The 15,741-nt window shown below is 34.1% G+C and overlaps 1 protein-coding gene and 1 pseudogene across 1 annotated transcript; both read right to left on the bottom strand.

Annotated features, from left to right (window-relative positions):
• Positions 1-5,795: 5,795 nt before the first annotated feature.
• On the bottom strand, positions 5,796-8,413 carry LOC120142372 (26S proteasome non-ATPase regulatory subunit 7 homolog A-like). Its single transcript, XM_039157077.1, has 11 exons — positions 8,358-8,413; positions 8,134-8,326; positions 7,697-7,789; positions 7,486-7,567; positions 7,306-7,402; positions 7,038-7,113; positions 6,853-6,911; positions 6,597-6,719; positions 6,332-6,389; positions 6,137-6,222; positions 5,796-6,053 (listed from the first exon to the last, which is right to left on the bottom strand). Exons 2-11 carry the CDS (start codon positions 8,318-8,320, stop codon positions 5,988-5,990), a joined length of 927 nt encoding a protein of 308 aa, XP_039013008.1. The 5' UTR covers positions 8,321-8,326; positions 8,358-8,413; the 3' UTR covers positions 5,796-5,987.
• Positions 8,414-9,733: 1,320 nt separating this feature from the next.
• Positions 9,734-12,020, bottom strand: LOC120142412 (annotated as a pseudogene).
• Between the last annotated feature and the right edge of the window lie 3,721 nt (positions 12,021-15,741).

The following is a 15,741-nucleotide window of genomic DNA, read 5'->3' on the forward strand; positions in this document are numbered from 1 at the left end:
CATACATAAAACTTTAAGAATGATTTGGAACCTCAATAGGGTCTTAGTGTGATTTTAGGAGTCAAATTCGTGCCTAAGTACGGTATTTATGGATTCGAGTATCGGTACTAGAAGAACATTAGCGATACTATTTGTCAGATAGCTTCAAATATAGAGAGTTTAGGAAGAGGAGTATTGATACTCAAACCAATCAGTATCAATACTATTGTGTTGGTTTTGATACTTGCATGATAGTATCGATATCGATTGAACTTAGAAAATTCCAATAAGCCATTTTGGTATCGATACTCAAGGATACTTAGGGGTAGAGTATCAATCTTCCAAATAGGGGGTATCAATACTATGTTATTTTTCAAAACATCAAAGCAAAATTTGGTATCGATACCCTAGAAAGTATCGATACCCTAGTTCGGGAGTATTGCTATTGGTCTAATAGTATTGATACTACCCACCCTTCTCAGCTTATAATAACCGTATAGTATCGATAGCCAAGGGTGATTATCGATACAATTCTATATTATTGGGTAAGAAAGCCAAGGAACTTAGAGATAATATTGAGGAACCCAATAACATCAAAACACCATCGAATAAAACTACAAGTGAGAACAATTTATAATATACAATTACAACTAGAAATAATATCAACTAGGACGACATAAAACTAACCTTGATTGATGCTTGGGCAATGGTCAGGACACCTGAGTTACTCTAGCAGATGACGGTAGTTCGAGGTATAGAATGCATGGATATCATTATGGAATTGTGCAGAGCACTTTGAGACTAACCAGGGCACGAGGCCCGAACACTCGCGGGGTGGGTTAGTCGGGTGTTATGTCCGATGTAGAGAATCTGGACATCACCCTAGGTAGACTAGAGGAGTGTGTGTCCCGAGATGTGTAATCCTCCAACCACACCATGATGTCTACCTTAGAGCAGTGTACAATATACGAGTATACTCACTTTCTTTATCGCACTTGATAGCATGAGCATTTGTGGAACACTTTTAGTATGGTTTAGTTGTTAGTGTGACACTGGGCTAGTGAGCTATCAAGCAATTGACATTCCAGGCAGTTCGAGCAGCAATAAAGTATGTCTTGAGTCTTTTTTTCTATAGGGCATGTATTATTCATAGACCTTCTTGTACTTGAGTCGTAACTTCGTAACTTTATTTTAAATACTCGGTTGTATTATTTTGATATACTTATTTTGGGAGTTCTGTAATATCCTCAATATCGGGTTAGTGATTAGATTGAAAATTTTCAGAAATTGGTGATTAAAGTAGGATAATTGAATAGTTCAATAATTTATTAGAAATATATGATGAAGGTTATTTAGTAATTATGGAATGAATTAAAGGGTAAAATGGTCAATTGACAAGTAAGATTTTTATTTTCCCTTATAAGATAAGGAAACCACGTGGGAAGAGAGAAAAGGTTCCAGAGTTCTCTTCTCTTCTCTTCTTCCTTCTTCATACGTGAAGGCTTGAACAAAAGGTGAGTCTTCTATTTAGATAATTTCTGGTTAAATTTAAGGTTGGGTTATGATCATTAGATGATAACTAAGCTTAAGGAAAGCTTAAGTTATCTTAAAATCAAAAGATAAAGGAGTTAAGGAAGATTAAAGATTTGGAGTTCTTTGAGTGAAATATTGAAATAGAGTTTATAATAAGAATTGAAAGTTGAATTTGACTTGCCATCAATAAGAATAAGAGATTTATGAAGTTAGAAAGAATTAATAACAAAGTTTAAAGTTTAGTAAGATTCTTAAATTTTAAGAATCATGATTAAATATGGAAGATAAAGATGGTTTATATGGATATAAGTTGGTTTAAGTAATGGTAGTTGAGTTTAATGACATGATAGGGGATTAAAATAGAAGAATTGAGTGAAAAAGTTGATGGTTTTCGGGCTTAAAATGCAAATTTTGGGCAAGGTGTATCGATGCACATTCAATGTGTATCGATGCACTCTTTAAAGAAGAAACATCGAATGCAATTAGTGCATCGATGCATAAGGAATGCATCGATGCATATGGAGTGCATCGATGCACCCCCTTAAAATGAAAACATCAAATGTGATTGGTGTATCGATGCATGCGTAGTGCATCGATGCACATGTTAAAGGATGCATCGATACACTGTAGAATGTATCGATGCACTTCAATGGGAAATGGAATAAATCTTTCTTTCATTCTAAGAAATGATAGATTAAAGTATATCAATTGGATACTGCTATGTATCAATGTATGATTATATAGATATCGAGCACGAACAAGTTCCGGAACGATTATCAAGTTAAGATTCGATCGAAAGAAAGGAAATCATAAAAGTGGATTGGAACTTAATGAGACCCAGGTGAGTGCATATTAGTTAGTCTATGGTGCTAAATGGAAACAAGACTTGCGACAAGTCTATTTCCTATATTAGAATGCATGAATATATGATTATACGTATATTAATGACATGAATTGTATGTATTCATAATTATATGTATTAACATACTTTTGAATGTAATGATATGAGAAGTATGTGCTATGTGACTGCATGAGAAAGATATGAGCCATATGACATGATATATGTGAACATGAGAAAACAAGGTATAAGATATGAGCTATGTGATCCTATGAGAATATGAAAAGAAGCAATGAGCTTATATGACATGTAATATGAAAGTGTATATGTGAAATGATATAAGTGAAAATCCCATGTTATATGATACGAGAGCTATAGGTATAGTTGGCATGCCAAGAGTCGAGGGTCTACGCGGTCCTTCGGGACATACAGTGATCCTTCGGGACATTTCATAATGGTCCTTCGGGACAAATTAATAGCCCCTAGTGGGACCCCATACGAGCTGTGGTTGACAGTATAATGCACAACCTTAATAGACTCACATATCTACAGTTCTCACATGTATGCGTGTGCTAAAATAAAGGATATAATATGAGAAAAAAGTTATGTGATATTATATGTTTGTTTGGTAAAATGATGTGTATGTATGTGAAAGTATAATAATAAGATGATAAAGTTATGAAGTGAGGGATGATATGTGCGCATATGGATAATTATTTTATAGATGAATATATGAAATGTGCATAGTAAGAATTAATATATGTATATGTGGGTGTGATGCTTGTATGTGATATGTTAGTAGAAATTGTTCAAGCATGATTACGAGTTAGAGTTTTATTATATGTTTTATGCCTCACTAAGTCAACGACTTAGCGTGTGATTGTTTCACACGTAGGTATGAGAAACGAGAGTGGAGTAGCGAGAAGCAAGACAGGTCAGTGTTTTCCTTACGATGATTAGATCATAAACATATTGAACATATGTATTTTGTTTATAGAGTTAGTTGACATGTATTTACAAGATTTTAAATTGAATATGCTCTGATAGTTTTAAAGAAACAATTTGATTGTAATTATTAATGTAAAATACTCATTTTCTTAAATGATGAAATTAAGATTTTAGTGGATTTGCAAAGAACAAAGTTTTGAAAAGTTAATGTGACACCTCGGACTCGAATACGGGTTGAGAGTATTACAAGTTCCTCGATGTAAACTCTATTTATTTATGTTTGATTTATTTTATTTTTAATAGTTTAAAATTGATGATTTATATGGTAACATAAAGAAATTATTGAGTTAGTCACTCTGGTGGTAATGTGTGACATTCTAATCGGTCGACTTTATGTCGTATTAGATTAGGATGTTACATATTACATTATCATCTTGGGTGACATGACATGTGATATATCATCATCTTAGATGATAGGACAAGGTTCTTAACCTTGAGGTCGTGGGATCGAGTTGGTAGAGCACAAGGTTCTTAACCTTGAGGTTGTGGGATCGAGTCCCATGGAGGGCATTTCATAATTTGGAGGTCTCCTACGGAAACTGCTCTCAACCTAGTGTTGGGGGCAACCTACTATCTTACCTCCCCCTTACCCCATTACATATGGGAACAACGGACAACTATTTTTTTAGATGATAGGACACATATCACATATCGTTTTAGTTAACCTAACACATGTCACATGAATAATTTAAAACATGTTAAAATGTCATATCAATAACATGCGTTGATTATTAGTCAACTAACTGTTTTCATATTATACGACCATTTTAATATAAAAAAATAAAACTTTGACACTAAAATAATTTTAAAAAAATATAGAAATAAAAATCATCATTTTAACAAATTATTAATTCTGCCGATTACTGATTTCAATGCCAAATCGTTATCGTACCCTATCCTTTTGTATCCGAATTTTCTTTTACCTTTTCAGTTTTTTTGACTGTTCGCAATATTCATCAATAAATATCCTAATAAAACCTCACCAACTGCCCCTTCTTCCTTGTTCATATACCAGAGCTCTTCTCTAATTCTTCCAAATTTCTTCTGTTTCTTTCCCGATCTTCTGAATGCCGAGAAGAACGAACAAGAAGAGCTTCAATATCCACGAAAGGCCAACAATGTTACTGAAACAAGGGGACAGTGGCAGTGACAGAACAAGATCAGGTCCAAGAAAAAGGGTTGTTGTGAATTTTATGCTTAGGCTCGTCAAAAGCTCGAGATTTTTACCGGCAAAAGGATTGTTGAGGCGTGTTGGAGCTAAAGTTGCTTGTGCGCTGCGTTTCGAGTCCATCACCCGAAGGAGATCTTCGTAAAAGGTTTCTTGTTCGAATCTACATAGGTCACGATCACTGGCGGAATCTATTGAATCCCATCGTGCTGAAGCTATAGAAGATTGCATTGAGTTCTTGAATTCTTCTTCATCTTTGTTGCGATCAAAGTCGTTTTCTGCTTCTTCTTGCTAGAATTGTTGTCCATATATGTAAATGTACGGAAAACAAAAGGAAAAATGCATGCACATAATAAACAAAAGCCCAATTCCACAACATATATCTATTTTAAATTTTAGGGAGTGGATCTTGAAAATGAAAAAAAACTGGATTTCTTTCGTACAACATTGAAGGACAAACATCTATAAGAATCTACAAATCTAACCCTCTGCTGATAATAAATTAAAGAATAAAATTTGATTTTAAAAAATTAATTTTATATTTGTTCAGTAATCACTTTTTTGTACGGTTGCAAATGTACTAGGCAAAATAAGGGGTATACTTTGCAAGTTCTATAATTTTTTACCAATATAACAAATTAAGAAAAAATAAGAAAGATAAATGTAGAACGACATACTTAAAACTGTAAATGAGACGAGACAGATTGTGAGTTACTCGAGATCTACTCGATAAAGCTCGATAAATACTTGACTCAAATGAACTTGAGCTCAACTCGAGTTCTTAACGAGCCAAAACGAACTACTTGATTTTGACCCAAAAAATTCAAGAGCAACTCAAAAATATAATATATTAAGCTTTTTTTAAAATAAAATAAAATATTAATAATATTAGCATTTATGAGTTGATTTTAAAAAAATGCATAATAAAATTTTCATGTATTTAAGATTAAGATTTAAGTTTGAGACTTCAGTCAAGTTAAATTTAATTTTTTTTTTCATTTTTAATTTTTTCGAGCTTCAATTTATAATTTCAAATTCAAGTCGAGTTTGAAAAATTTAGACTCGCAAGTTTTAGAATGGAGCTTCATTTTAAAGTTTTCGAGTCAAATCGAACTCAACAATACTCAAACTCGACTCAGCTCGTTAACATCCCTAGCCAGGCTAATTTAGAAGCTTTCAGTTTTTACCAATATAACAAAGAAAAATGCAAACAACGACGTTTTAAATCAAGTAGGGGAAAACCTCAGTATCTAAAACTCAAATGATTGATTCAACACAATGTATAACGCTAATGAAGGTGCGCTTCTTTACTTCAGTCTGTAGTGTTATGAAAAAACAAAAGATTTAAAATCATGTCTGGAGCCTGGTGATACAAAATCACAGAAACATGGAATCTATGAAATGCACTAGCACCATATGCTCGGTCTTTGGTCATGTCTGGACCTGAGATGACATCCGACTTCAACTGGCGGCTTGGACGGTTGCTGGTTTTGCATCCTCGGCTTTCTCATGTTCTTTGTTTAGCATCTGAAAAACAAAATTTGTCAGTCAAAAACACCATCCACATGCTCGATCATGGTATAACGAGGAATTAGGAATTGGTTTCTCACCTTGTTGTTGATTAAGTTATGGAGTGCAATTACACTTCGAATGAGAGATGACAGATATATAACCAACATCATATCATTTGTTTTTACTGCATAATAAACACAAAATGTGGATCAGGACTTCAAAACTTAATAAATATCCACATCTAATCTGCAAAGGAGAGCATTTTCAGCGGGATGTTAATTTTGAATTTTTACCTGCAAAAGCCTTGATTAATTCATTTACGTTTAGGTTTGGCAGCAAGTTAAACACATCCTGCAGGATTAACATGGTAGACCACAAGTAAGATGGACATTAACCAGAACACATTCACAATTATATACTCTACCGCGTAGTCAGAATATGCTATAATCATGTAAGTAATGTCAAAGGGACATTTAGCATATCCAGGGTATTAAAACTTAAAGTTCACAATTGCAAAATGTCTTTAGCTTCATTGTTAACTTACTCAACTAAGTTTACCTGTAAATGGTAAAGTATTTCATGATTCAAAGGAAGCTTCTCATCAATAACAAGATCAAGGTATGCACGTATCTCTCGTAACCTTGCATCCAAACCCTTCAAAGCTGTGAGTTTTCCGGTGACCTGTAGAAAAGACCAAAGTCTATTAGGTACACCCTCTTTCTCAGAGTTCAAATAAAGCTTCAATTATAAGAGTTTTTATTATGAATGTAATTAGATTTGACAGTAACATCAAACTAAGAAGAAAGAAAGAAACCTCATTTGCAAGTGTACTAATGGTTGTATCCTTTACATCCCTAAGCAAGTGTTCCACTCCTGTTTATGGGTGAAAAAGGAGTAATAAGTAATCAAATTAATGGTTAACTAATCCAATCAATCAGTGTCTTAACCACAAGGGTAATATCCTGAAAAGATAACACGAAATTTCATCAAATGGCATACCAATCTCCTCAACTTCGTGAGCAGCAATTTCAGAAGGAACGTGAACAAAAACCTTTTGGCTCTTTTGAGTAGCATTCTGCAACAATACTAGCATATTAGTTAAAATGCTCACCAAGTATGACCAAAAGGTGTCTGCTTCTTTGAAAAGATTATTGTTAGTCGCAGTTCTTCTCAACATCCAAAGGGGTGCATGCATGTCTGCCTCAACAGTTAAGCCCCTTGGTTCAACAAGATAAAAATAAAAAAGATGCATTCAAATTGTTCGTACCTCCTTAACCTCCTCAACATCATAATATGCCTTAGTGGGTATCCCCAACTCCTTAGGTTGGACATCAATAATCACCAAGACAGGATTTGGGACATAGCTGAAAACACCAAAAGAACTTGATTAATCGAATGAAGTAAAAAAAAGAACTGAATAATAAGAAGCGAAAACTAATAGTCTTACTTGTGGAATAATCTGTGAATGTCTAGATCATTCTCCCGTAATTTTGGCCCTGTACTATACCAACCAATGACATGCTCCTTCGCTGCAACAAATATCAGAGATTCACATATCCTGTGATGAAGGATGACACTTCCCACTCCCCTACTTCCCCCCAAACAAAAGAAGAAAGGGGACAGCACCATTATTCACTCTAAGTTGAGAAAAAAGTTACCATTAATCCTTTTAAACATCGAAAACATGGATTCATGGTAGTTGTGGTCAAGGAACCATATGCTCGGGTCCTTCTCATCTTCCTCAAAAGGCACTGAGAACAATAATAATAATAATAATGGTGAAAAAGCCTTAATACAAGCTCAATATTAAGAAACTAAAGGATCAATGCATGAGGTTGGTACAGAACTAAATCAAATGCTTCTCTAATCGAAACATCTTCAATTACATACATTTCCGCATCCGTTTAAGAAAATGAAGCTATAAATGGAAATTTAGGTCAAGTAACCTAACAAACTGCCTTCAATTCAAACTAAACATTTTAAAGGTAAAAACCCTAAAACCCAAAATTTACTCTCAGCAACCAGTGATCAAAACAAATCAGATCTAGAACGAAATTCCTAGGAACAAACGTAAAGAAAAGAAGGTGGAGAGAACCTGCGAAGCTGTTGGTGACGTCAACGGTGCCTTTGAAGGAGGTGCCAAGAAGGACTCCGACGACGCGCTTGCGGGTGTCTTTAGCGACGCGATTGTAGTTGTCGACGATGCTAAGAAGAACCAGAGGATGGACTATCACCTTCTCGATCGGACGAGATGATATTTGCTGAGTTTTTATCACATCCATTTCTATTTACCTTTTTTTTTTATTCTTTGTTTTCCCTCTTTGATTTATCTCTGCGAAAGTGTAAGCTTTTTCGGCTTGCTTTGCTTTGGCTTCCTCGCCTCTCTACCGAGTATTTCTTGCCGAGCAGGAAACCAAACAAGCATTTAATCTTTACGGTTAAAATACTTTACAGGTCCCACTATTATAAGAACTTATTCAAATTAGTCCTTTTATGATTAATTAGACCCTTTTCAATAATTTATATAAATCTAAGCAGAACCAAATAACATCGGTGCTAAAAAATTATTATTATTTCTTGGAGTGTCTGTTTGAGCACAGGTAATCAAGGCTATTAGCTTTTAGTGTCAAATGATTGTTCTTTTTAATTTCACATCTTTAAAAAAAATTATTTTACTATCGAGGATAGTAGAATAAAACAATCGTAACTACGTACCCATTGACTATTCTACTATCCTCGATAGTAAAATAAATTATTATTATTATATTTTTTAAAAAAATATCTAGAAAACGTTTTATGATGTTTTGAAGATGTTATTTAAATTTTTTTCCACTAGTTGATGAATTTTTTAAAAATTATTTATTATAAATATTAAATACAATAAATAATATTATTTATCATAAAACTTAATATTATTATTTTAAAATATTAAAATAATTTATTTATTATTAAATATTATTTTTATAATTTTATTAATAAAAATAAAAATATTGGTATATTTTAGTGAAATAAAAATATTATAAATTATATTAATTATTTATTAAAGTAATAGTGTTATATTATATTTTAAAAATATTAATTAGTATATTTTAAATATCTTTATTAAAATATTATTAGATTATTAGATTAATATTAAATATATAAATAATATTATTCATTATTAAATATATAAAAAATTTATTATATATTTATTAAAATAAAAATATAATATCTTATATTATTATAATATAATTGATTATTTTATTATAATATTAAAAATATATTATTATATTATTATAAATATTAATAAATATATTTTAAATATTTAATAATTAATATTTTGAAGAAATGATATTAAAATATTTTATTAATATTAAATTCATAAAATAAAATTATTTTGAGTATTTATTCTTTGAAGTGAAAAGTTTGGAAAATCAGACCGTAAGTCATTTTCTAGAAAACACAAAAGAAATTTTGTTGGCCAGAAAAATGAATTCCGTTGATCAACTAGTTTTCCTCCAACCAAACACTGGAAAACATTTTCCGAAAAACGAATTACGTGAAACAAACACGAGAAAACATTTTTTAAAAAACGAATTACGTGAAACAAACACGAGATTTCGGAGAAAACCAATTCCGTGATTCATTTTACGGCAAACAAACATACCCTAATTTGGCTTCGACTTCCGATCCTTGTATTTTTTTTTTTTTGCTAACCCTTTTGCTTGTTCTTTTTCCTTCTTCAATGTAACACGACCATCAGCTCCCGCAAGCGTAACATACTTGTCCTTCCGAGTCAAGTTAGTGCACTCGAACCCCAATGTCCCGGCCAGCACCCTTTGTATGTAGTTCGCAACTTCAATTGCAGGCTTTTTCCACCTTTGCAGGTCAGCTCTGCAGGCAGCTGGTTCAAGAATGTGATCTTGAAAGTCGGCATCGGATTTATGAAAACGAAGTAAAGATCCAACAATTTGTGTCCCCGGACCGTCGTTCCGTGAAAAACCGTTTGTTTCGCATTGATTGCGACTGACACCATTCGGTCGGTGAGTTCGGCGAATAATGAGCGGAATCTCAGCAGAAATGGTTCTTGGCAGGTAGTCCCTTTGGGACATATTACCAAGTCGCCTTCCTGTAGAAGGCGCTTGATGTTAGTGGCATCTTTCTCTCGTTCCCTAGAAAAGTGACAGCTTGAATCGGAGAAATAATCTCGGTGAACTTGCTGATACCATAAGTAACGCAATTGATTTTTTGGCCTAAGACGACCGCCGTCACGACCGGGTCTAGGTCAGTTCCGTGGTTACAAACAAAGAGGACACCACTTTGGCCTTTCTTAGGTGCAGGTGGAGGGTTACCCTTAACAATCAATTTGATTCCTAGGATCGTGTAATTGTATCTAGCGATTCTCTCGGGCAAAGGGATGTTAAGATAGACCCTTAGTAAGGACAGAATAAAGCAAGGGGTTGGTCTTTGGACCAACCGCCCTTCATGAAATATAACAGGGTTTAGAAATTTAAGAAGGCACGAGCAAGGGAACCATGTGTGGACCATAGAAATTTAAATTTCGTATACTAAAAAAAGCCAGCAGCTCTATAAAGGTGGGGTCTGTGGGGAAATACATAAGTGGGCATATCAAACGAAACATTATGGATCATAAATACTCTCACCAACCCTTTTGCAAGGACAAAGTTAATCTTATATTCCAATTATGACAGTAAAAGAATGAGCTAGGGTTTAGTTAATGAGACCGAACCTTGCATAGTGACATGAATCCATGGTCAGTTTCTCTTTCTCCCAATCCTAAATCTGGCCCTTTTGTGTTCACCACCGATAACTCCTGGTTTAATGGTGAAACCAGTCGCCCTGCCTGATTTCGACACTCTCAGCTCCGTGCCAATAACCCTGTCTGCGCCTAAATATGTTTTAACAAATGATCCCACCATGATTCTAGGAGTCGACGAAATACTGTATCTTTTCCCAAAAGAGCTAAAAATTCTCCACGTCTCGGGATGGACATCGTTGACGTAAAACTTCGGCAACACCGACTTTGACACGAGCTCGATGTTGCGTATTGTTAACCCGGCAATGGAGATGAAAATGAAGGTGTTAATGGCAATAGATTCGGATACGAACTAGTATGTAAAATACACGAACGAGACGGATGCTAAGAGAACAAGTGCTCTAATGAGGCTATCGGCTTCAAGAGCAATAAGCATGAAATAAGAGAAAGGACTAGGGATGGCAAACGGGCTAGGGATGGCAAACGGGCGGGTCGGGTGTGAATATCCCCTCCCCATTCTCATACCCACCTAATATTTTCAAATCCACCACCTGTCCACCACCCATGATGATGAGAGATAAATTTTAAATTCATATCCGTCCACGCGGATATATTCTCAAATCCATCCCCACACCCACTACCCAGCTGGAGACGGACCCAGCTAGACCCACCTGACAGCAACCTTAAGTTATACATAAAATAAACACGACCATTAAGAAACATAATAAAATAAACCAATGATTATAAGAGTTAAGTGTTAATATAGATCTTAAAGTACATAAAACACCATAATAAAATACATAATTAAAGCCTAGAAACATAAATGACAAACACAAAATTTTTTTGTTCTTTGGCACATATAAACGACAAACCCTAAAATTATACCAAAATTTATAATGGTCCAAAATTTAATAGGTATTTAATGGGCGGGCGGATGTGGGACGGACGGATGCGGGGCGGGTAAGGTCTCAAACCCATCACCCGCCCACTACTCGCGACGGGTATCATTTTCCCACACCCGCCCACTACCCACTAAAGTTATACCCATCATCGCCCCAATTAGAGCGGATAAGATACGAAATCCACGAAATTGTACTCGTTTGCCATCCCTAGAAAGGACTTTGTGACACGAGGAGGGTTCCGTCTAAATCAGCAGCCACCGTCTGATTCGATCTTCCGTCACTCCTACATTCCGATATAGGCGGAAAACAACGGTGAGCCACCATCACTATAGGAAAGTCAATAGTTTTTTGAGACCAAGAAAACATATTTTTGACATAAATTATAACATTTCAAATTTTTTGAGTCAAACACATTTTAATTGACCTGAGAGATACAGGATAGATACGTCTCTTACGTGTGTAATGTCTGTACAGTTCGTTGCTAGTTATAATACATATTTTTCACATAAATTATATATATATATATATATATCATTTCAAAATTTTTGAGTCAACACATTTGAATTTACCTAGAGGTCTAGGGGTGTTCACTGTTTGCTTAAAACCGAATTAACCGACCAAACTGAAATTTTAGTTGGTTAATTTTGAGTTCGGTCAGTTAATGGTTAATGGTTTTTTTTTAATTTCGGTTTTGGTTAAATTGGTTCGAAATTGATTAATTAACCGAATTAATCAAATTAATCGAAATTATTAAATATTTAATATATATATATATATATATATATATATATATATAGCTTTAGGGGTGTTTGAACTCGGTTTTTACATAATTAACCGACCAAATTAATCGAATAAACCAAAAATATTAAATATTAAATATATAATATATATTATTTATAAATTTCGGTTAATTCGATTAACCGAATTTAGTTCGGTTCAATTAATATTTTTAGAAAAAATATCGGTTCGATTAACGATTAATGAGAAAAAAATTCAATTATTAAAATTTGGATAATTTAGTTCGATCAGTTAACTGAATTATCCATTTGATCACCTCTAAGCCCAAGACCGATGTGATTATGTGGTTGAAATGATTAAACCAAATATGAGCTTAATCTATTGAGAACTGGACTCAAATAACTGTAAAAAGGAAATCTTTTAGTTGAAGACAAATGAGTAATTAAACCGTCCAATGAAATTAAAGCTGAATTTCATTCAATTTGATTTATGTCATTGGACAAATAAATAGGGGGCCAGCTTGCTCTTTTGTTCATCTTCTTCGTCAAGAGATAGTAATATAATTCAAAACTGACAGATTTTGATTTGATTCAAATTTGAAAGGGTCAAATTTTTTTTAAAAGAAATTCGGATTCGAGTTGGGTCGGGTCAAGTCGGGTTTGAGTGGAGGGTGAAAAAACTCTAACCCGACCCGAAGATAATAATGTAATTACTTTAAAAAATATTATTTTTGATTAAGTTCTTATTTTATACCTAGTATAGTCGGATTTATACTCTCAAAAATTCAGGTCAGATCAGAGTCAGGTGGATGATATATATATTTTTCGGGTCGGGTCGAATCAGATGAATATATATAATTTTTGGGTCGGATCGGGTTGACCAAAAATCCGACTCTAACCCGATCTGTTGCCATCCCTATCTTTGTCTTAGAAAAGAACATGCAAAAAAATATTATGCAGATTATTTAAATAAACAAGTTTAAGCGTAAACATATTTTGTAACACTCCGAATTTCGGGCTAATAGTTTCGAGTTTACCTGAGTGGTTTGTAGATCTTGTGCAGTTCGTAATTTAAGTCGTTAGGTCGATTTGGGATAAATTGTGTTAGAATTGGGCCTAATTAACCATAAAAAATGAATTTTGAATAAAATACAAAATACGAAGGACCAAAAGGGTAATTATCCCATTGAAAAAAAAACAAGACTGATATTAGGCTTTTATTTTAATTTGGGGTGTGGGATTTTTTTTTTGCCTAAATAGCCTTCCCTTAGTATTCTTCATTTCTCTTCTTCTCTTCTTCTCCAAGTTCCATATATCAAAGTGGAAGAAAAAGTGGGGGTTTCTATCCAAATCTTTGAGGAAGGGAGTGTAACTAAGCAAGGAGCTTCATTTCGAGGTTCTAGCAACAAGGTAATGTAATTTTAATCTTTTGGAGTGTTAAGGCTTTCATATATGAAAAAATGCTAAGATTTGTGTATTTGATCATTTTAGGGTTTATACTTGATTTCATGATTAAATGACGTTTTATATGTAAAGAATGTGGTTTATGCCACTTTAAAACCCTAAGTAACTTCCTAAAGTTTTAGCCCATGATTAGGAACCAGACTAAGACCTTTAGGATGATTTTTTTGGTGTTTCCCGAGCCTAAGAGAGATTTCTTGGTGGGAGTATCGATACTAGAATAACAATATTGATACTTCCTAAATCCAACTTTGGAAAAAGATCCTAAATCCAATGTTGGAAAAAGTTCCTAAATCTGAAATCGAAAAAAGGGTATCTATATTAAAAATAAGAGTAACGATACTACCCCTCTCATATTTATGTTGAGGGTACCTGATATCAATATTGGTCCACATTTTAGCAAACTGAAGCCATTTTTGGTACCGATACTCATGAGAGTATCGATACTTGACCCTAGGGTATCAATACTACTAGTAGAGTATCGATAATACCAATTTTGGATGGTTAAATTTGACCTCGTTAAGGCTTGTAAGAGTCAATGATGAGACATAATGGTAGAACTTAGTGCTTGAGGGACATAAATGGCCAAAGTAACAATACTAAGCGTAAAATGTCAAAGTATTATCAATCGAGCACAAACCGAATAGTTAAGACTAGGAATCGTTCCAAACGATGCACCGACATATGGTACGATAAGTAAGTCAGATTCAATAATAGCAAAAATTGTGTGCTTCGAGAACATTAGTGAACTAAGAACATATAAAGCGTTCCTCCAATTCAAGGGGTAGTGGGGAGAGGTACGATAAAAGTGATTAGAGTGTCTTTACCAGTAATAAACTCGAGTCAAGTCCGGGCTAGCTAGTGTTATAGATAGCGAGCAATAAACATAGTAATCGTCGTAAAATCACGAAATAGAGACTTTTCTAGAGACAGAAAATGACTAAAACGTTCTTAAGTAACGAATGACCAGAATAGATCCGCTTAATAAACTAACAGAAGTAACAAGCTAATCCTTGCATAACGTTTAGGTAAGAGTACGAGCGAGGTAACAACTAGCGAGAGGGTGAATTCACCTTAGTGCGCCTAGCTTTGCTAAAGTGTAGCCAGACTACCTTAATTGCCCTAGCGGGGCATTATCAGCATCATGTGGCTTTAGGCCCTCAATTATGAATGTATAGTTGCATCAATCCAATACAACAAATATCCTAAGAGCTTGGCTTGACGGCTATATGAGACCGAGCCAATACTTCAATTAAGCAAGAATTGTATCGATGATATGTGACATCAGATTCCCCATTCATGATCTACCTGATAATTATGTGAGAGCAGAAGATCATTCAGCTACTTAGTGGGAATTTTAACGATGCTATGTGACACCTAGTTCTCTCAGTAAACTAGTGTTTGATGGCTATGTGAGACCAGATAATAGCAGAGTGTTGCATTCATCTAATGCACAACGAGGTTAATGTTACATTCAAATAATGCGTAGCAGTGCAATCACTAGGGTTAGAGACCCTGTCATACCCTAATTTTGTCCGAACATTTTAAATCGAATCGAGTGTGATTAAAGGCCAATTTTGAAGATGTTCTTGCATAAATGTCAAATTAGTTCAAGTGGTATTGATGGTGGGAGCTTTGAGAAATTCTAGCCATGAATGATGCATTTTGTTCAATTGGGCTTAGGTTGGGTGACCATATGTTCATTCTAGAAATTTAAAACCCAAGTTAAAAAGGTCAAACTCAGTCCATTACGGTCCATTTTTTACCAAATCAAACCATTAAATAAAACCAAATAAAACCAAATAAACCAAATGTTGAAATGACCATTTAGAGTCAATTTACAAAAT

Source organism: Hibiscus syriacus, unplaced genomic scaffold (genome assembly GCF_006381635.1).
Source record: "Hibiscus syriacus cultivar Baekdansim isolate YM2019G1 unplaced genomic scaffold, ASM638163v2 tig00110828_pilon, whole genome shotgun sequence".
Lineage (NCBI taxonomy): Eukaryota > Viridiplantae > Streptophyta > Magnoliopsida > Malvales > Malvaceae > Hibiscus > Hibiscus syriacus.

Bases quoted from the DNA above. Each gene is read 5' to 3' on its own strand.
- LOC120142372 (XM_039157077.1), bottom strand. From the start codon at position 8,320: ATGGATGTGATAAAAACTCAGCAAATATCATCTCGTCCGATCGAGAAG. The intron at 7,114-7,305 runs GTACGAACAATT...GTATTGTTGCAG, and splicing joins ATGTTGAGGAGGTTAAGGAG to AATGCTACTCAAAAGAGCCA. The intron at 6,054-6,136 runs GTGAGAAACCAA...TTTGTTTTTCAG, and splicing joins ATAACTTAATCAACAACAAG to ATGCTAAACAAAGAACATGA.